This window comes from Pseudorca crassidens, chromosome 2 (assembly GCF_039906515.1).
Source record: "Pseudorca crassidens isolate mPseCra1 chromosome 2, mPseCra1.hap1, whole genome shotgun sequence".
Classification (NCBI taxonomy): Eukaryota; Metazoa; Chordata; class Mammalia; order Artiodactyla; family Delphinidae; genus Pseudorca; species Pseudorca crassidens.
Genome location: NC_090297.1, coordinates 61,671,842 through 61,694,491, shown reverse-complemented (window position 1 = coordinate 61,694,491; position 22,650 = coordinate 61,671,842). Strand labels below are relative to the sequence as shown.

General features: G+C 35.3%; 1 protein-coding gene across 2 annotated transcripts in view; it reads left to right on the top strand.

Moving 5' to 3' along the window:
- The window catches only part of NEGR1 (neuronal growth regulator 1), a 909,782-nt gene that overhangs the window by 523,679 nt on the left and 363,453 nt on the right, over positions 1-22,650 (top strand). Inside the window, exon 3 of one of the 2 annotated variants that reach the window (XM_067726571.1) lies at positions 17,309-17,503. In XM_067726571.1, coding sequence (XP_067582672.1) covers positions 17,309-17,503 — 195 coding nt within the window. The remainder of the gene's footprint in view (positions 1-17,308; positions 17,504-22,650) is intronic. The other variant, XM_067726572.1, reaches the window with a different exon arrangement.

Sequence of the window (22,650 nt, the reverse complement as noted above, 5' to 3'; positions counted from 1 at the left end):
TGTTACTGTTGATTTCCCCTTTTATGGCTGTTAGTATTTGCCTTATGTATTGAGGTGCTCCTATGTTGGGTGCATAAATATTGACAATAGTTATATCTTCTTCTTGGATCGATTCCTTGATCATTATATAGTGTCCTTCTTTTTCTCTTCTAATTGTCTATTTTAAAGTCTATTTTGTCTCATGAGAATTGCTACTCCAGCTTTCTTTTGGTTTCCATTTGCATGAAATATCTTTTTCCTTCCCCTAACTTTCAGTCTGTATGTGTCTCTAGGTCTGAAGTGGGTCTCTTGTAGACAGCAAATATATGGGTCTTGTTTTTGTATCCATTCAGCCAATCTGGGTCTTTTGGTGGGAGCATTTAGTCCATTTACATTTAAGGTAACTATCGATATGTATGTTCCTATTGACATTTTCTTAATTGTTTTTTGTTCGTTATTGTAGGTCTTTTCCTTCTCTTGTGTTTCTTGCCTGGAGAAGTTCCTTTAGCAGTTGTAAAGCTGGTTTGGTGGTGCTGAACTCTCTCAGCTTTTGCTTTCTGTAAAGGTTTTAATTTCTCCATCAAATCTGAATGAGTTCCTTGCTGGGTAGAGTAATCTTGGTTACAGGTTTTTCTCCTTCATCACTTTAAATATGTCCTTTCAGTCCCTTCTGGCTTGCAGAGTTTCTGCTGAAAGATCAGCTGTTAACCTTATGGGGATTCCCTTGTGTGTTATTTGTTGTTTTCCCCTTGCTGCTTTTAATATGTTTTCTTTGTAGTTAATTTTTGACAGTTTGATTAATATGTGTCTTGGCATGTTTCTCCTTGGATTTATCCTGTATGGGATTCTGTGCTTCCTGGACTTGATTAACTATTTCCTTTCCCAAATTAGGGAAGTTTTCAACTATAATCTCTTCAAATATTTTCTCAGTCCCTTTCTTTTTCTCTTCTTCTTCTGGAACCCCTATAATTCGAATGTTGGTGCATTTAATGTTGTCCCAGAGGTCTCTGAGACCATCTTCAGTTCTTTTCATTCTTTTCTCTTTATTCTGCTCTGCAGTAGTTATTTCCACTATTTTATCTTCCAGGTCACTTATCCGTTCTTCTGCCTCAGTTATTCTGCTATTGATCCCATCTAGAGTATTTTTAATTTCATTTATTGTGTTGTTCATCGTTGTTTGTTTCCTCTTTAGTTCTTCTAGGTCCTTTTTAAAAGTTTCTTGCATGTTCTCTATTCTATTTCCAAGCTTTTGGATCATCTTTACTATCATTATTCTGAATTCTTTTTCAGGTAGACTGCCTATTTCCTCTTCATTTGTTAGGTCTGCTGGGGTTTTATCTTGCTCCTTCATCTGCTGTGTGTTTTTCTGTCTTCTCATTTTGCTTATCTTCCTGTGTTTGGGGTCTCCTTTTTGCAGGCTGCAGGTTCGTAGTTCCCCTTGTTTTTGGTGTCTGTCCCCAGTGGCTAAGGTTGGTTCAGTGGGTTGTGTAGGCTTCCTGGTGGAGGGGACTAGTGCCTGTGTTCTGGTGGATGAGGCTGGATCTTGTCTTTCTTGTGGGCAGTTCCATGTCTGGTGGTGTGTTTTGGGCTGTCTGTGGCCTTATTATGATTTTAGGCAGCCACTCTGCTAATGGGTGGGGTTGTGTTCCTGTCTTGGTAGTTGTTTGGCATAGGGTGTCCAGCACTGTAGCTTGCTTGTCGTTGAGTGAAGCTGGGTGCTGGTGTTGAGATGGAGATCTCTGGGAGATTTTTGCCATTTGAAATTATGTGGAGCTGGGAGGTCTCTTGTGGACCAGTGTCCTGAAGTTGGCTCTCCCACCTCAGAGGCACAGCACTGACTCCTGGCTGCAGCACCAAGAGCCTTTCATCCACACGGCTCAGAATAAAAGGGAGAAAAAGTAGAACGAAAGTATTAGTAGAAGTAGAAAGAAAGCAAAGAAGAAAGAAAAAGAAAGGAGGGAGGGAGGATGGAAGGAGGGAAGGAAGGAAAAAAAGAAGGAAAGAAGATAAAGTAAAATAAAGTAAGATAAAATATAATAGTTATTAAAATAAAAAAATATTATTAAGAGAAAAGATAAAAAATGAAAAAAAAAAAAAAAAAGGATGGATAGAACCCTCGGACAAATGGTGGAAGCAAAGCTATGCAGACAAAATCTCACACAGAAGCATACACATACACACTCACAAAAAGAGGAAAAGAGGAAAAAATCATAAATCTCGCTCTCAAAGTCCACCTCCTCCGCCACCCGCAGTCTCCGCCTGCGAAGGGGCTTCCTAGTGTGTGGAAACCTTTCCTCCACTGCTCTCTCCCACTGGTGCAGGTCCCACCCCTATTCTTTTGTCTCTATTTATTCTTTTTTCTTTTGCCCTACTGAGGTACGTGGGGGGTTTCTTGCCCTTTGGGAGGTCTGAGGTCTTCTGCCAGCGTTCAGTAGGTGTTCTGTAGGAGTTGTTCCACGTGTAGATGTATTTCTGGTGTATCTGTGGCCCTGGACCCCCTATCTTTTTTTTGAATGTAGCCATTGTCCTAGCACCATTGATTGTATGGTATGTTATTTTTCCCTGATTTGTTATATTCCATCATCATATTCAAAACTTCTGTGTGTGTTCTGTGCATGTTGTATATTTTGTTTCTATTAGTTTCATTCTGGTTTGTATCTTTCTGCCAGCGTTTCATAATTTGTCTTGAGAGTATGATAGAATAAGTTTCTTTCTTTCTTTTTCTTAATCAGGATTGTCTTGGCTATTTTTTGTCTGTTGCCCTTCAATATTAATACTAGATTAATCTTATTGAATTCTGTGAATAAAAGTAGAAGTTTTCATATAATTGTATCAAATTTGTACGTTTATTGTAGGAAGAATTAACATCTTTTTTTGTAGTCTAGCTGAATTCTTATCAATTTCATCAATTTAAATAGTATGTAACTTCTTTTGAATATTCTACAAAGAGAATTACATTATGTATGGTCAATGACTCTTTTGGACCTTTGTTTCCAATACCTACACTTCTAACTTATTTCCTAATCTTACTGAACTGGGTAGGAACTCCAGTATAATGTAAATTAGAAGCAGTAAAAGTGGGCTTCTTTACCATATTTCACTTTTAATGAAACATGTCTATAACACTTCACAATTAAAGATAATGATCATTGTGAATTTTTGGTAGATCCTTTTAGTCACATTGTACAAGAAAGTTTCTATTCCTAGTTTGTAACTTTTTTGTTATAAATTATAGTTTTTTTCTTATATAATTTGTTCTCTATCCCAATTGACATAATCATATATATTTCTCTTTCAGTCTGTCTCTGTGGAGTATTAAATTAATAAATTGTTGAACAGTATCCTCAGTCTTGGAATAAGGCATACTTTTTTTATATATACATTTCTGGATTCACTTGGTAGATTCAATATTATAATTTAAAATGTTCTGGTTCATAAGTGAAATTACATTTCTTGTATAGTTTGTGTCCATATTTAATATCACATTATATCAGTTTCATAAAATAAATTGGTGGTGTTTTCTTCCTTTTATTTTCAGGAAGAGGCTTATAAGAAAACAATTATTTTCATACGTTTTGTTTCTTTAATCTTCTTTTGAGTGTGTTATAAAACTTAGAGATTAGAGTTCCTTAGATATTGGTCGATCTCTTTTATAAAACTGTCTGGGCATATTTTTTATCTGTTACTAATATGACCACCAAATAAATTGTTCCTTATAGGCAGACTACATTCTCTAAAAACTCATTCTCCTCTATACTGTATTTCTGTCATCTTCAATATGTGATTTCCAATTTCCAAGGCTACGTGCATCAAGTTGTGTAGGGGGAAATTACATGGAGGATCACCCATGGGAATTTTGGGGGAGTCAAGCCAAATAGCACACATCATGTCTGCTCACATTCCACTGCTTAAAATTCAGTTATAAACAATTACAAAGGATTCTGGGAAACAGAATGTAGTCATGTGCCAAGAAGAGGACATGTTTGTTGATCAAGTAGCAGCCTTGTTACCCCCGGAAAGGAACAGATTATATATCTTAACTGCAAAAGTTATCTTTTTCTCTTATAAATTTTGTTTAATCCTCCTTTTTAAAAAAGTAGTGTTCAGTAGTGAGCACACAGCTCGGTTCCTTAAGGTACCATTTGAATGTTACAGCTCTCAGCCTGATAGAAATAGTTTGGTAGTACAGTCATAACACAATTCTGCTGACTCCTATGAAAAGCACAATGTTATATACATAATAAATCTTCTCATCAGCTGGTGACTCTGCTGTCATTTGGTACATGTTTTCTATAAAATAACTGACTAGCAAAAATCAACCATAATCACTGCTGGTTTTGTAGTATGTTTGAAAGGCAGGTGGTCATCCCATTTCTGGAAATTAAAAACAGTTCAGAGATAAATATGGAAAAAAAAAAAAAGAGAAACCAGGGCAGAAAGTGTGTGGGTTTAGGTGTTTTGTGAAACAGGATGAGAAGGGCTCTTAACGTTACTCATCAGCTGAGAAGCATATTTCCATCTGTTTATACTAACACACTGATCTGGATGCATACACTGTGACTGCTATAAGGCACACAAACTCACAAAAATTTTGCTTAGGTAAAAACCACATGATGTTCTATTCATATTATGGTGGAAAGGCAAATATATAATTGGTCAACAGAGTTTTCAGATATCAGAGAATAGTCTCTTTTTTTTTCCTACAAAGATATTATTCAACTATTCTTTGCATTCCTAGAGTTCAGCAAGAACTTATTTTGTCTTATGATGTTTTAAGCACTCAGAGGAGCCATAAATACCATTTGCCCAGACCCTTTAGCATGTTCATGGTATTTTACTTGGATTTGTGACAAAGAGTCAAAGAACATAAAAGTTGAAAATCCCTATCAGCGTATTTGACCCAAGCACTCACCCAAATATATTGATAATAATCCCTTGTCTAATCCTACTGGTCTTCCATATTTCCCTGAGAATCTTTTGATGACAGGGAGTTTATATTCTCATAAATAATCTATTTCATTGTGAGGACATTCTTGTTTAGGATATTTCACTATAATGACCTGAAATCTACCATTATTCTGTCCACAAGAACAAACTAGAATAAATCCACAAGTCTATTCAAAAATCTTCCTTCTTTCCATTCCTTACCTTTATGTAAACATTCCTAGCTCCTTCAGCTGTGTCTTTACATGTTATTGTGTCTGGACACTTTACTATTCTGGCTGACCTCTCATTGTAAAATAACATACCAGTGTGTCACTCTTAAATTGTAGTGACTATAACTGAAAACATGACCCCTGATATGGTTTTATCAATAAGCATGTCTCCAAGAGCTTCATCCAAGACGTTTAAAATTGAGGAAAGGACAGAACCAGACCCAGCTCCTCATGGCCTTCCTCTAACATTCTCCCTTCATACTTACATGAATCTACCCACCAACACTGGTTGTAGGGGCAAACAGTATTCTTCCTGGCTGCGTGGGTTCCTTGTCCATATTTCTCCATTCTATTGCATAAACTATCATTAACAACTGTCAAATAACTCTTGAGATCTATGTACACTCAATATGTTCATAGAATTCCCTTTATCAATTAAGCTAGTTAACATACCAAAAAGGTTAATTTCATCATTTTGTTATGGCTAACACTTGCCCTTCATTTATCTCAATCTTCAACCAAAAAGTTAGATAAGCTTTCTGCCCTTCCATTATAGTAGTAGCTGTGAAAAAAGAGTAAATAGTTATGAAAGGTATAGGCAAAAATATAGAATAATAGAGCTAATGCTTAGTGGGTAGATTGAGTTTTCCAACCGGCAGAAAAACGAGAGGATTTGGCTTATTTTTTGCCAAGTGATGAGACTGCAGTGTTCAAAACAAGAAAGACTAGCAAGTAGGAGAGGTAGTTACAGAACACACATGCCCAAGAGAACACTTTTCAGTCTTAACCACATTTTCAAGTTCTTAACAATATAATATGTTATCTAGAAAATAAAAATAAAAATCCACAATACTTTCAACTGGGATGTGCAGATAGGTAACATACCTAATACCTTGGAGAAACTAAAATAAATCAACATTTCTTACTTAATACTCCAGGGAGTAGTTTACCCACAATGTTTTTTAATTCAAAAGGGAAAAGTAGTTAAATATCTTTGTTCCTCAGAATGTTGTAATTAATATGAGGGAGAATGACTTTTTAATGAGGGTGTTAAAAACTAACTCTTCCAATAAGGAACATTTAGAACTGATTAAAAAAAATCCTTATTCAAGACCTTCTGAGCACTTACTATGTACTAAGTATGATCTTGTGAAATACTCAGAGATCTATATAAAATAGTTCCTTGATTCATACGAGTTCTCCAGAAATGTGCAGGAAAAATATACATAGATTGGATATGTGTGCATATGTTTGTGTATGTGTATTTTGTTAACATAATTACGTGTCTTATAATTAGATTTGCCCCGTTACTACCATATTCTATTATTAGCAATGACACATAATTATGTTACAAAATACACACAATCCAATATAATATATATCAACTATATGACAAATATACATACATGTATATGCTCATGTATGTACACATACATATAATTTATATATGTGCATATGTATATATAACATATATAACTCACTGGTTATACAGTTTCTATGTTCTATTCAAAAATACTGAATGTAAGTCACCAAATTTCAGTACTTTTATATGGATTTTTGATATTATTTTATCATGACTTACAAGGAATTACCTATGAAGACTTTGCCTACTACTGAAAATGCTCATTAGAATAGCACCTAGATACAAGAAAATTTATAATATTTAATCCACTTGATGGAAATGAACAAGTTAAATGAACAAATTATTCAGAGCCAAGAGAATTATGAGTATCTGTAATTTCCAGAGTTCTTGTGATTCATATTTAAATGTAAGTCCCAAAAGCTAGCCCCAGTATAAAACAATTTCTGGCAAGAGACTGACATTTTTCCAATGAATAATTTAAAATGGAACTTTTTCCATGTGAACTGTCTTATATCTTGGCAGTAGGCATAGCATTTCAATAATTTATACAATTTTGAATATAATATAGTTAATGCCATAAAAGCAATTTCTTTGATATTGAATTATAAGAGAATGCACTTTGGCCACTATAACTAATGATCTAGGGGCCAGCAAATGGCAAATTACCTTTTAACCCAATTTTAGAGAGAATCTGTGCATGTAACCATAGGACTGCACTGAGATATCTGGGTATATAATTGCACAATAACATTTGGTTGTTACATTTTAAGCATAAATAAAGCATTCTCTTTGAGAAAAGCAGATAAAGAAACACAACGATTTAAAAACGTAGAATTTGTGGGGGAACAAAATATTAATGTGAATCTTAATATTATTATTTAAATTTCTGAATAAGACCTGTTCTCAGAATATTTCCTAAGGCAGAACTCTGATCACTCTGGAGATGTCATCATGGTTATTCCATGACAGGTGAGCAACCACACATTAGTGTGATAATGCACAGCTTTTATGAGAAACCAAGCAATGTAATGTAAAAATGGGTCTTTTAAGGCAAATGAAGAGGCTGAGGGCTTGCCAGAGTTCAGGGCATAGATAGCAAGTTGTGACTCTGTGACTGCATTCAGACTACAAAAGGCTTGCAGTGGATGGTGAGGATTTTGCACACACATAAACCTACAGGCACTGTTTATTTTCATAGACCGTGTAGATTTCTACATTATGACAATTTTCCAGCTGTGATGATCACGTGTCTTCAGTAAGCTGCAAATTTTTCTAAATCCCAGAATGGTGCCATTTGAGTTGGTGCTAAGGTAAATCCACAGATATTTTGATGAATTTGTATGGTACAAAATAATAGAATAGTTCATATCTAAAAATCTGGCAAACCTGGACTTTCATTTCTAAATGGAAATTGTCAGTCTTTAGACTGGTGGTCTCCAGTGTACACATGCACATTTGTTTTGACCTACCAAAAGGTGACTTTAGGTATTTCAACCTAATAGGTGGTTTGGGGTTTGTCTTCCTCATTCTTTATATATTTTCCACATTCTTTTCAATAAGTGTGTACTACCTTTATAATTAGGAAAATACATATTATGTACAAATAACAAAGAAACCAGAGTACTTCAGAGAAACCATTATTTTTTCTGATTGCACTGACATGACACATCTTCTCTGCAAATGCAGAAAGCAGCATAGCAGGCTTTAGATATAAAAACGTACTAAAACACATTTATGGAAACCTGAGCCTCACAAAAAGAACTCCTATTGAACCGGAAGAGGCTTACCTCAAGAAATCTGGGGCTTCCCTGGTGGTGCAGTGGTTGAGAATCCACCTGCCAATGCAGGGGACACAGGTTTGAGCCCTGGTCTGGGAGGATCCCACGTGCTGCAGAGCAACTGGGCCCGGGTGCCACAACTACTGAGCCTGCACTCTAGAGCCTGTGAGCCACAACTACTGAAGCCTGTGCGCCTAGAGCCCGTGGCAAAAAAAAAAAAAAAAGAAAGAAATCTGGAGTCAGGTGTTTCAATATAACTCTATGAGTCCAAAGGTAGACATTGGACTCTCTTGTGTTTCAAAAAATGCTAAAGCAAGCTCTTAGCTCTGGGAAATATTTACAAAGAAGGCAGCTGGGTTCTAGCATGACACAGCTGGGCTGTTTCCTCTGATTTATGTAGAGAATAGTTCACTGCCAAAGATGAGGCAAGAAAAGTTCACCCAAGCCATTCCAGAGGGCATTTGCTGGCACATTTTCAAACAGAACAGTGGAGCTGGCCACCAGGTTTGTGGGAATAGTGACTATACTGGAAGGAGGTACCTGCTTTCCTTAAGATAAATTCCTGGAAGGGAAATCATTGGCTCACTGGGTTGGATTTTTTTAAAGTTCTTAAAGTATACTGCTGAATTGTTTCCAGGAAAAAGTTCATTATTAATTCCTAATAAAATGTTATCATCACTGAAGGTTTTAAAGATAATAGAGTTGGTTTCTTAAGAAATCTGCCCCACTAGGTATGGATACCTAGATTTGTGTGCTCTAAGGCATTTCAGTTGTGGTGTTCTTCCTATGTATTTTGCAACTATTTTCTACTGCGGATGAGTTACAAAGGCATTGTAGATTCCCTGTGATATACAACACTGCTGTAAGTGTGTTCTAGCCTTCCTGCTGCTGCTGCTGCCTGAGGGAGTAGCTGTTATTATGGTTCTGATTTTAAGCAGTATTTTGTATCTTTGAACCATCCAAGTAAATGAAGCTGAAGCTAGCCTGAGGTACAGCAGGGTTTTGAACTCTGGTGTGTAAACATTCATGTGTAGAGGCCAGTTCTTGATCCTCCAGCAAAAATGAAGCAAAAATAAAAATCTTTACAGTCTAAAATATTGAAACTCTTGTATAACAATGCTGTATTTCTGCTTTAAAACTGTTTATTCAGCAGGTGAGGAACTTGCCTTCAACCAAAAATTTTTAAATCATTAAATAAATATTAAGCCTCCAAAACTTATCCTTTCTAAACCAATGACCTTTCTTTATTCTTTTTTCACACTAAATTATCATGTATGGTAAGCCTTCTTAATATAACATATGTACATACATGTGTATTTACATATGTGTGTGTATTTATATATATTTGACACTGAAAATCTACCTAGTGAACACCTAGGCCTTTCCTCAGTAAGAAATCTGTCTTAAAATTTAGGGATTACTTGCTTTCTTTCATCCTATTTGGTGTATAATCCATGTATTAGGTAGTCAAGCAAAGATGGAGAGAAAGGAAAGAGAGAAGGAAGTCATTTCCAACTTTGATTTTTTCCATAACTCTATATCCTGTGGGGTTTATCACTCTCAGATGCTCACTTTCTTCTCTCCATCACTGATTGACTTGACCCCTGCTACATGAACCAGTTCTAGATTTTCCCAAGGGAAAATAACACAGTGGGGAAAAGTTACTCATAGCACCTTTCTACTGAGTGCAAGCTATTAAGGTATCATCTCTTCTAGGGATAGTTACACTTTAATATTAAGCCCTTGCAGGCAAATAACTGCTCTGAGGCTTTGAAGGAGGGCTCTCTAACTAGAGTGGAGTTTTTAAATAAATAGGAGAGGGAAGTTTATGGAGAAGACTTTCTGGTGTCCTGTAAATGTTACCAAAATCTGTAGATTTTGGAGCTCACTCCAAACCTACTGGTCTAGGATCCCCTAAGTTGTGCCCTCTCTACCCCAGGATTCTAAAAAAACTTACCAGATCATCCTGATGATTATCTGGGTATAGGAAACTACTGTTTTTAACCATCAAATTCCACTCAGATGTCATCTGTTTCATAAAGCCTTATCTAAGATCAGTATCCCCTCCAATTCTGACCCCATAGGCAGAGTTAGATTTACTACTCTGTGTTCCCAAAACACCTTGCTGTACAGAATCTACTTTGTAGGACTTATGATTCCACATCATAATTAATAGTGTTAGGTTTTTCTAACTCTTTAGACATGGACTCCTTAAGATTGGTCTCCCTAAATCAAGTTGGTTTCTCAGTAAATATTTGTTGAATGAATGAATGGATGGATTAAAATAGGTCACTGCTTGTTCTGCCAGTGTATATAGCTGACCCCCTGAAGGACATAGTAGACTGAGAACAATTTATACATAGGTCTTATAAAAAAGGAAAAACGCTAAGTTAAGCAACATGATTCAAAGTTTGAACTGAAGTCTGAAAGATACATTTTTTTTTAAACACTTTCTTTGCCCCCCAAAGCAGTTCTGACATATTCCATCAGTAGGTAATTCACAAATCTGGCAAGTTTGCATTTACAAGTCACACTTAGCTATTTTTTCCTCCTATCAGTGATGGGATGAGGGGAGAAACCATAGAAATCTCTGAAATGCCATAAACTATAAAAAGTCAGTTTATAGTCTCTGAGTTGGAGAAAACAATGTTGCTAGTTAGATGCAGGCCAGGAAGCCATCAAGCACCCATCAGCAAGCCAGTTTAGGAAAAAAATTCATGAAACAATTTCTTCTCTCAGTTTGAGAACAGCACCTTTTCCAGGAGATTTGTTATGTAACGAAGATTTGCTTTCACTTTCTGGGGGCTGGCCAAGACTGAAAAGGGAAGTGCCAGCCTAAGGAAAGACTGTCCTTTTGATATTGCCAGCCATTACAAGATGTGGGAGTTCAAAACAAGCCAATTCTCCGAAGATTTATAGTTGTGTTTAGCTTGTTGACTCAAGCAGTTTGGAAAATCTTCAAAGATATAGGCTATTCGAACTAACCCAGACTCCAAGTCTATGGAGAGGGAAAAAAAAAAGCAGAAATAATATGTACACATTAGTCAAGTCAAATACTTTTGACCCTTAATTTACATAGATTCTCAAGTAAAAACAAAAAAAACAAAACCAAAACCAAAACTCTAACCAAAATACACAGTCCTGCCTAGGATGTGACAGCTCATTCTGTTGAAAATAAATTTATGATTATTGTTCAATTATTTCTCTGGGTTTGCATGGCAAAAACTATAGTAGGCAATGCAGTACGGAAATGTCATGCTTTTAAATAAGTTAAGAGAAATAGTGAATCCCCAATCTTGGAGAATCCTTGAAAACCGTCACATAGGACACTTGGCACTGTAATTACATTTTCACTATATTCTCAGAATTTATATTATATCATCCTTGCGGTGGTATGAAATTCTATGGGAAATCATCATTATGAAGCCAAAGAAATATTAGCTCAGCACATAAAAAAAAAAAAACAACAAATATTGTTGAATATCACATATGTGTCAGGCTCTTTTCTAGGTACTTATGATAGGCTGTTGAATGAGGTAAACAAGGTTCTGACCCAAGACCTTTACTTAAGTTGCATGAAGAGAAGACAGGCAATAAACAAGTAAAGAAATAAATACAAATGACAGATTGCAAAGAACACTATAAAGAAGAAACTATCGATACCAGAGGAGGGGGAGTGAGAAGGAACAACGTGTTGTGGGGTGTAAATGATTATTTCAACAAGGCACACACCCAGAAAAATCTATCTTGCTTGAAGATGTTCAAAGTCATCAGTGACACAATGCTTTCAGATGAAATTTAACCCTTTAACATTCCCTCAGAAATTCACATTTCAGTGTTCCTTCTTTGTGGTAAGCTTTAGAGGTGGAGAAAGTCACCATGGGAGAGGTGAGTCAAGCAGGACACAAAGAGATGGAATCGCTTTTATTTTTATTTTTTGTTTGACCCAGTGAATTATGCATATGACCCAGTGTATGCATAATTCAATTAGATACATTAAAACCTTTAAAGGTTTTTAGTAATGAGCCTATGGCTTCAGAGACTGAGTGGGAAGACACATAGTACACCTGCTTATAAATCACTGCTGTGATTTTTATACCCTGGCTATGGAATCAGGTGATTTTTGGGACCAGAATATTGTGGTTGTAATAACCACAACTGGTTATAATTTTGTGGTTATAATAACCACAACTGTGGTTATAAAACATCAACTGATGTTTCTTAACAATCTGTGAGTATTTGTGGACCAGCTTAAATACATAATCCATCCACCTTTTAGCTCTTGCAGCCTAAAGAAGCCCTCCAAATGGATTTGTATGTACTGTGGTCTTTCACAGACTCTTACAACTTAAGAACTTGATGGGGCATTCAATTGATTCTAGTAAACCAAAGAAATTGCCCAGATCCAAATAGTCCATGTCTTGCATTTATTTACAGTTAAGGTAGCCATCAAATACATCCTCTAAAGATTTTCATTGTTACGTGTGGCACCACCTCACATCTCATGCAACTTCATATAGGTGTGAACTATTTTAATTATTATCATCTACACAGACATTTTTAAAAAAATATTTTCCACCAGCTGCCACCCCGCTACGAATCAGGGCTGTAGTCCAAGGACGCCAGGCTCCTTGTCTCTGACTTCTTCACACCAGCGTCCTGGCCGCAGTCCCTGAACAGACTTTTCATATAAAATAAAAGAGCGTGTTCATATGATTCCTGTGTTGTACATATTTGTCACCCTTATGTTGACTTCTCACATTTTTAATGGTCATGTTCCACACTACAGGATGAGTTGTTGGAAGAAATTTAAGTTAAATCTGTGAAGGCTGCTCACTAAACAAACAAAATCTTATTTTATTTATACAGTTCAGAAATTATGTACAAGTAAAAAAAAAAAGTAACCATGAGGACACTCACAGACTCAATTGCCCATCACAGTGCAAATGGTAGGGAATAATCCCAAATAGCTGGTTGTGTGGAAATCGTTAGTATTTTGTTTGGATATGTATTCTAAGATTTTTCTTACTAAGAATGCTCCATCCTGCCTGAAGACACCGTGATAGATGGTTCCAAAAGGAGAAGGCAGTTGGGGCAAGTCAGATTGCATACTGTTTGATGAAAGTGAAACCAGCAAGAGATTTGAATTACCTTAAATGAATCTAAATCTATAAATGCATCTAAATATGCATCATTTCCCGCCCCCCACCATGGCATCAATAGGAGTTGAGAACAGGGTGGTAAACAGTAGTTGAAATTGAGTCCAGTGAATAATTGATTAAAGGCAAAAAAGGTTATGAATTTGAAGGTACAAGAGTGATTCCTTTAAATGTATGTGGGAATTAAAAAAAAAAATTTCCCTCCAACACAGACTTTAAATCCACTCCCATCCCTATTGCTTAGAAAGTTTCCAATGTTCTTCAATGTCTCTAACTGGTGATAAGCAACAGTTCATTATTAACACAGATGTAAAGTTGTGTGTATCCCCAGTTAGGGTCCTATTAAAGAAAAGTTATTCTGTGATTTAGTGAGAAATCTAGAACTTCTACCTTTCAGTATTTTTATTTATGGTTTCATGATGATGATGACAATTTTAATGTTATAATAATTATTTCCTGCAAATTAAACAAGTGTATATTTAGATGAATAACTTATTCCTTTATTACTCTGCTCTAGGTCATAAATACTTAAATAATATGCACAGCAACCTCAATACTCATTAAAATATAGAGTTATTTAGTGACTTAAAAATTATTGAATTGACTGAACATACTTCTTTTTAAACAATTGATTTTTAAGTTAAATTTATAAATAAAAAGGTTGAAGGAGTTTGATATAAGGTATATAGAAAAGAAACAGATGTCTAGAATAGTAAGATATTTTAACTCTCCTCATTTTTCTTTTTTCTATGCAAGCACATAGAATATTGGACATGCCATAAGAAATGCTTTGTCATTTAGAAAGTTCAGTGACATTCTTCCCACCTGTGCACATGCATCATTTATACACAAACTGTAATCCAGAATGGGAGGGTCTTAAGACACTCGAGACATTACCATTCTCCAAGTTCCTGCAACCCACGGTAGAAATATCACTTTTCTTTTCCTTTATATCTTAGCCTAATGTTCCCCGGATTCATCCCAAACCCTTCCTCGAAACCACACCTTATTCTGGAGGCAGAGCTAACAATATCTCCATTTCTGTTTTCTTACATCGAGGTCACTGATAGTTCTTCTGTATTATAAATAGCACCACAATGAATAACTTTGTGGATAAACTATCCTTCATGGTTTGCTCTAAAAGAAACAAACACAAAATTAATCTCTGATGATTTGAACCCAGAAGGCATACCTAGGAGACCTGTGTTACTCATGTAAAATAAGAAAGGAAAATATGGAAAATATTTGTCTTCTTTTAGTTACTTACCAATCTGCCTCCCTCTTTTAATTTTAAGTTCCTCGAGGTCAAGGATTATGCTTTGAAACTTTTGCATTTCCTGTGAGTCCAGAATTATTCCCTCCATAATAATCAGTAAAACTTTGAAGTCTTGAACTGGATATGCAATTCAGCAAAGCAACACCTGTTTTTGCCTCCCCAAGCTACATACATTGCATGTGAAGGACTTCATTGGCCCTCTCTACACACAACATCTGTTGCCAACAGGTGATGCATTCTGGGGAGAAGTGCCTTGCCAGAGGGATTTCCCTTGCTAACATCCTCTTTCCAGATGTTTCTTTCCTGTAGCAGATCCTGAATTATGAGGCCCCGGGAGGTGGTTGCAATCACTGAACTGACATGTCACACCTGGAATTCAACAGTCTTCCCCCACCACAGAATTTCCCATAGTTAAATGTTAAATCTTAAGTTTATTGCTAAGGGACTTGGCTATTTCTCTGTGAAATCAAATATTGTGCTTAATATTAGTTTACCACTTTAAATATAAGTAGATGTGTAAAGATGAAACTAAACTATTTTAAAGCCAGATAAAATTGACAAAATAATTTAATTTAGAGGCTAGAATGCATGGTCTTATGGCACTCCATCATTTCTCTTAAATATATACACCTCTGCCCAAAGTTGAATCAGTTATATGTTTAAAATAAAACTAACCAGACTAGACTGATGTCTGTATACTATCTTCTACATAAAGAAGGAAAGTATCATATAACTTTTTGTTTTTGTAATAGTAGACATTGATATATATGTGTCTGTATATTTATATATATATATATACACACATTCATAAATATACACATGTGTTTGTATATACACATGTATTTCATGGTTTACTATATCAAACCAATACATACATTCATATATCCAAAGGATATATATATATATATATATATATTTAATGTTATAAGTTTATTTTTATTAAATCTTCAATTCACCAGTAAGTCTTGCACATTTTTCTCTACTTTCTTCCTAGGGTGTTTTAAAGTTTTTATTTTTGTTCTGTTTCAGTTAAGCTAAAAGGATTCTTCTATTTGGAATGGTTTTAATTTTTTATTATTTGCCTGAGAAGAGCTCAATGAAGAGTTTAACGATAATATGTCTTAAATGTCAATTAAAGTATGTCATTTAGGAACAGATAAAACAGTATATCACTTAGGAATAAGCCCTTTCCTCAATCAATCACCAGTTATTTATAATTGAATACTTTATATTTGTAATCAAATCATCCCAGATTTTCATGTAGCAGAGTTTTGGTTCCATTAAAAAATAAAAGATGATATTCAAAGTATGAGTAATTTAATTTATCCTTATGACAGATTTTAGTTACTGGTTTTTAAAATAACTCTGAAAACATCTCTCTTGCCGAAAGAAACCCTAAGACTGGAAAAATGAGAAAAATTCCACTTAAAAAGCATGTTTTTGGGCTTCCCTGGTGGCTCAGTGGTTGAGAGTCCGCCTGCCGATGCAGGGGACACGGGTTCGTGCCCTGGTCCGGGAGGATCCCACATGCCACGGAGCGGCTAGACCCATGAGTCATGGCCGCTGAGCCTGCGCGACCGGAGCCCGTGCTCCGCAACGGGAGAGGCCACAACAGTGAGAGGACTGCGTACCACAAAAAAAAAAAAAAAAAAAAAAGCATGTTTTTATAATAGCTATCAATGTATCTAATTGCCATTTATTTAGCTTTGACCTGAAACTTCTACTATATTTTTATATAGGAAACCAAAACTTATGTCACAGGCCCATTGTGTATACTGTCAAAGTGGTGAACTTCTGAGAGCAATTTTAAGGCATGGGAAAAGAGCAGTAGTGAAATTAAAGTTAAACACCAAATATGTGTTTTAAAGCATCTAATAATAATATTGATAGCTAACAATGATGCCAGGAACTTTTCTAAACCCTTTAACATATGCTGACTTATTAATCTTCACGGTAGCTATATGGGGTTTGCACTATTATTATCTCCAGCTTGCAGATGAAGACCTGAGGCTGAGGTAACACAGCTAGCCTATAGAGGACATAGGACTTATATCCATGCTGTGCAGATTAGAAAACTGATACCTAAATTGCCTTTGCAACCCTGAAATCTTACATCCCAATTCTGTACATGTTTTACCTCACTTAGCTCTTAAATCACCATGTAGGCATAACTGTTCTGCTAGTTTAAGTTTCTTCCAGATTTCCATTTTTCTTTAATCATTTCAACAGGAAAACCATCATTATAGTGAAGATACATGGATGGAACAGACAGATGGCTATATTCTAGTTTATGTAATACAAAGTATTCACAACAATATTTATTGATCATTTAAGCACTATTTAAGCTTTTTGTTATTAAATATTTAATTTGTCTTAAAATATTTCATAGCCAAATATTAGAGAAAACTGGAACCAAACAAAAAAACTCTAGGGTAATCCTGAGGATCTAGAGAATCTATCTTTTAGGTGATGACCATGGGCCATAAGTACATTTCACCACCATAGTTTGATTGCATGATTATCATGGAGTTAATCATATATAGTTCAACAGAATTTTATACATTTTTTTCTGACAACTGCATGTTTTGCCATTTCAGTTCCTCCGAAGATATATGACATCTCAAGTGATATGACCATCAATGAAGGAACCAATGTCACCCTGACTTGTTTGGCCACTGGGAAACCAGAGCCTTCCATTTCCTGGAGGCACATCTCCCCATCAGGTACAGCAGAAAAGTATCAGTGTTGCTCGTGCTGTTCAATATCTTCCTGTAACCTCACTTGTTCAGAATGTAAGAGTCAACTAATTTTTTATATCCTTTTCATGAGGTAGTCAGGATGCATATTTTTATACTTATTCTTTATACCTAAATGCATGTAGTTCACAAAACTTAAATGAACATTTTCTGTCAGAGCCCAGAGTAGAACTTAGGTCTCTTGATTCCTAGGCAAGGTTATTTCCCCTGAAGTATACTGGATAATCACAAATCAATAGACAAAAGGTTCAAATGGAAATATCACAAGAGAAATATCTTCATTTAAATGTGTAAGGTTTTTATTCAATCGGCATTCACATGTTAATAGGCCAGCATGAACTACCGAGGTAATCAGGGGAGAATAAAATTATACAAATTATGAGGTTGCTGCGTCTAATTTCAAACTGCAGTTCAAAATCAAGGATTTGGCAGTTAGAATTAAATTTTAACTGATGAGGGATCTAAAAACCCAAGAGTTTAGTAAGTTGTACAAGATCACATATCTAGGTGAAATTAAGGTATATAACACGTTTATCAGTGTCTGGTGCTTCTGATACAGGGCACATCCTCCTAAAGAGATTGTCAACTTTAGGAAGCTGGGGATAATCATCATCAAGACAGGTCTATTTTCACAGCCACAACTCTAACTGAGTCATCAATTTGTGTAAAATCTAAATATTTGAACTATATAACTTTAAATGTACCATGAAGTAAGAGTGGTACTTTTAATGAATAAGATCCCACCATATTTCAGATAAACAATATTTGATTTATATTTTGGGTAGAAATAACTTGAACAAGGCTAGGATGAGGAAATCTCTTTTAAAGGAATCAAAAAGGCATATATTATATAGGCGTAGAAAGATTACAATTAGAACATCTATTTTATCTGCTAATGCTTTCTTTAATATCACTTATCCTTAAGTGCCTTTTGGTTTCCTCATTTATGCAGTAGGACTAATGAGACTTACTCACATCATACTCTTAGTATGACTATTAATGTGAGAAAAAAATCAATAGAACAGCAATATACCCTTACATAATATGCATTATGGTCCCTGTAATATTTCTGAACCATGAGTGTGCTTTTGACTGCCAACATTTCACTCTCTAGAGTGGCTACAGAATCATAAAACTGGTATGTGAGCACTGAATTAGTGACAAGACTCTCCATGGGGTGTAAGTGAGGCAAACCCAGGACTAGCAGTTAGAATACATGTGCTCCAATCTCAACTTCCTTATTCAACAGTTCAGCAAATCCTAGTGCAAATCTCTTAGCCTCAGTTACCCTCAGCTAGTTTCCTACTTTCCAAAAGTCGAATGATAAAAATCCCTGGCTATTGTGAGACTCAAAAAAGATAATAAGCATAAATGTGCATTAAAAAGTATAAGGTGATATGAAAATGTAAGGTTGATTCTTAATCATCTTTCCAGGGATTTAAATCTGATATGAAAATATAATTTTTGTAAGAATGAAGCACATAATCTCCATCTTCATACAATTTAAGATTAATAATTTGGATTTAACTCTCCTTCTTTGCAGTGCTTGTTATTATGCATATTCTTTTTATAAGTGCTTGGATACATTTTAGTTTAATTAAATACCATGAATGTTGGTTAATGAAGTTATTAGAATGACGATAATGGATAGCATCATGAAGCTGAAAGAAGAAGGATTGGGTTTATAAGTTAAACTGTGCATAAATTTGTTTTTCTGATCCTACCATACAGAGCAAATGAGTAAAATTCGAATAAATATTAACTATTATCTAACGAATAGCTAGACATAGCTGATATTTTTATAAATGGATGGTCACAGGAAGGTAGCTCCACAGAGCTTCTCCCTTATCTACGGAAAAGTTAGGTTGTGAGTTCAACCACATCACAGACATTGCCTGAACCAACTGAAGTTGCCATTCCACTTGTTAGTTCGAACAACTTAGCGTACTTTCCCAAAAATATCTTTCTTGAGAAGTTTCTGAATATATGAGCTTCCTTAGAGTTACTTATAGTGATGATTTCTTCCTTTCTATATTTTCTATTCTATATGTAGAAATTAATTTCAAATTTATATTTAAAAAGTTTGGGATTAGCAGATGTAAGCTATTATATATAGGATGGATGAACAACAAGGTCCTACTGTATAGCACAGAGAACTATATTCAATATCCTGTGATAAACCATAATGGAAAAGAACATGTAAAAGAATATATATATATATATATATATATATGTGTGTGTGTGTGTGTATAACTGACACTTTGCTGTACAGCAGATATTAAACACAACATTGTAAATCAACTATACATCAATAAAATTAAAAAAATAATAATAAAAATACTCCGAGTAAGAAAAAAAAGTGTTATAGAAATAATGCAAAGTACACCCTATGTCCTTTACTCAGTTTCATCAATCATTTTTCCCATTTGCTTCAACATTTGCTGTGTGTAAAGTATGCAGAAATATTTTTTTTCATTGAATTATTTGAGAACAGCTTGCATTCAGCAAGCCCCTTTCTCCCTAGTGATGTTCAGTGTGCATTTCTGAAGAAGGATATTCTCTTCTGTAACCACAGTGCAGTTTTTTAATTTTGTACATTTAACATTGGCATTATACTTTTATCCCATTACTATCCATGTTCCAATTTTGTCAACTGATTGAATAGTGTCCTTTAGAGAATTCTTTTCCCTTTAGTATTGTATTTAGTTGTCATACCACTTTAGTCCTCTTTAGTCTGGGGACTATTCCTTAGTTTTTCTTAGTCTTCCTTGACATAGTCTTCCTTCCTTCCTTCTACTTTTTAAAAAAATAGAATATTTCTCATTCTGCATTTGACTCATGTTTCCTCATGATTAGAGTCTAGTTATGTCCATTTAGGATTAAATAAGTGAAGCTGTAACTTCTCAGGGAATGATATCCAGAGGCACAGGATATCCAACCCTGTTTCTGAAATTGAGAGACCTATTTACATCTCTTGAATGCAATTCACATAGCTGCTCTCAAATGCTGTGATATCATGAAGCTAAAACTCACTTAAAACTTCTAGAGAACACTGACAAGTTTACACCAGACATTTGATTTTGAATAGAAAGACAAAATAAAATTCTTAATCACACATTATTTATTAATAAATCTAGATCCAGTCAGAAAAAATAGGAAAACTTAAAAAGATAAATTTTAAAATCATAGATTATATATGACAAATATGGAAGCATTTTGAAAGCCTCTGTCAAATTTCTACTTATTATTCATTGCTGTTTATCTCAATCTCTGCTTCCTAGTTCATTCCTATTCTTTGATATCTGGAATCTCCAGAGATGTTCTTATTTTACCCTGCTGGTGTTTATAAGCTAGCAAAGATATTCTTTTGTCTCCAAAGCCAAACTTTGAGCATGAACACTGGGCTGTGTATCTCAAACTCTTTTTCCTCTAATCTCTATATGCTTAGTGCCTTTTGAAAGGATAGTCTCATTCTAATTATCCACAGGAGTTAAGATTATTGCCTAACTCAAGATAAAGAATGTTCCGTTAAGTTCCCTTTATCCTGTTATATTCCATCCATTCTTTCCTGTTTGTCAGGTCCTTATTTCATTAAACATCCTCTTTCTCCCTACATCTTTAAGCTCTTCTCCTCTATTAACTTTATCCTGTCCATATTTAAACAGGCTCAAGTCGCTCTTTTCTGAAATCAATCTTTTGACACATCACTTTTGTTTAGTCAACAATTATTGAGCACTTATAAAGGAAACCACAAACAAGTGGTCAGAGATGTAGGAATAGAATCAGAAAGCCATGATTACAAGAAGCCAAAAGAGGAAAAAATTCCTGGAGCAGTGAGTGGTTAAAAATGTCAATCAGGTTAAATAAGATCAGACCAGTTACCTTTGGGTTAGATAGTTTGGTGATCATTGCAACAATTCAGTGACATAATGGACCAGAAACTCAGCTGTGGAGGAATAAAGAGCAAATAAGAAGTGAAGAACTTAGATGTGGAGGCAAACTATGAATCCAGTTAGTCAAGGTGAAAATTTTGTTTTTCTACTTTTACATATATTATTTTTTGTGTGAGGAATATCTTTTGTCCCCCTCTACAATTGTCAAACTTACTCCTTTTTCAACTTTTAATGAAGCTATTCCTGAGCATCCCAAGAAAAATCAGGTGCTTCTTTCTCCATAGTTACATAGTACCTTGTGCCACCATTCGTGTGGGACTAATTCTCTGAATTGTAGTCTTTGGTTTTGTTTGTCCATGGTCTTATGGGACAGGGAACTCCTTCTGTCCAGAAACAGTGTTTGTTGACCTTTGTAACTCATGGCTTAGCACAAGACCTGGCACAAGATAGGGGCTCCATAAGTACTGCAGAGTTAATGGATGCTGCTCTCTGTTCTTGCTTCCCACATGACTTCTTAGAACTAGAAATTAAAATTTGAAGAGATAACATGGTAGTGTCACAAGCAAGTATTTCCTGTCTGATATCTCCCCACCACCTTTATCCCCACTACCTTTATCCCCCTAATATATCCCCCTAATATAAATTCATACCCCTAAATATGAATCACCCCTTAATTTCCCTTATGCCTTCAATATGGTTGCACCTCTGTGGTACTGTGATTTATAAGATATATATATATATATATATATGACCTTCATGCCATTTCTGGCACCGAGCTCCCAAAAACCCTGGAATTTCACATCAGGGGAGTGAGCTATAAAGGTGTTTTTATTATGTTAATGAGGTGACTTTGGGACCACACCTAAGGTTGGTTGCCAGGAGAACCAATTATGTGATTAGAGGATTGGAATTTTCAGTCCCACTCCACTGACTTCTGGGGAGGGGAGAGGGGTTGGAAGTTGAATCAGTTCTCAATGGCCAATGATTTAATCAATCATGCCAATGTAATGAAGCTTCCATAAAAAATGTTAAAGGACAGAGTTTAGACAACTCCTAGATCAGTATACATGTGGAAATTCAGGAAGAGTGGTATGCCCAGAGAGCCTGGAAGCTTCTCCCCTCATCCTTTCCCCATACTTTGCTCTATGTATCCCTTTCATTTGGGGGTTTCCAAGTTATATCCTTTTATAATAAACCAGTGATCTAGTAAATCAAATGTTTCTCTGAGATCTGTGAGCTGCTCTAGCAAATTAGTCAAACCCAAACACAGGGTCTTTGAAACCTCTAATC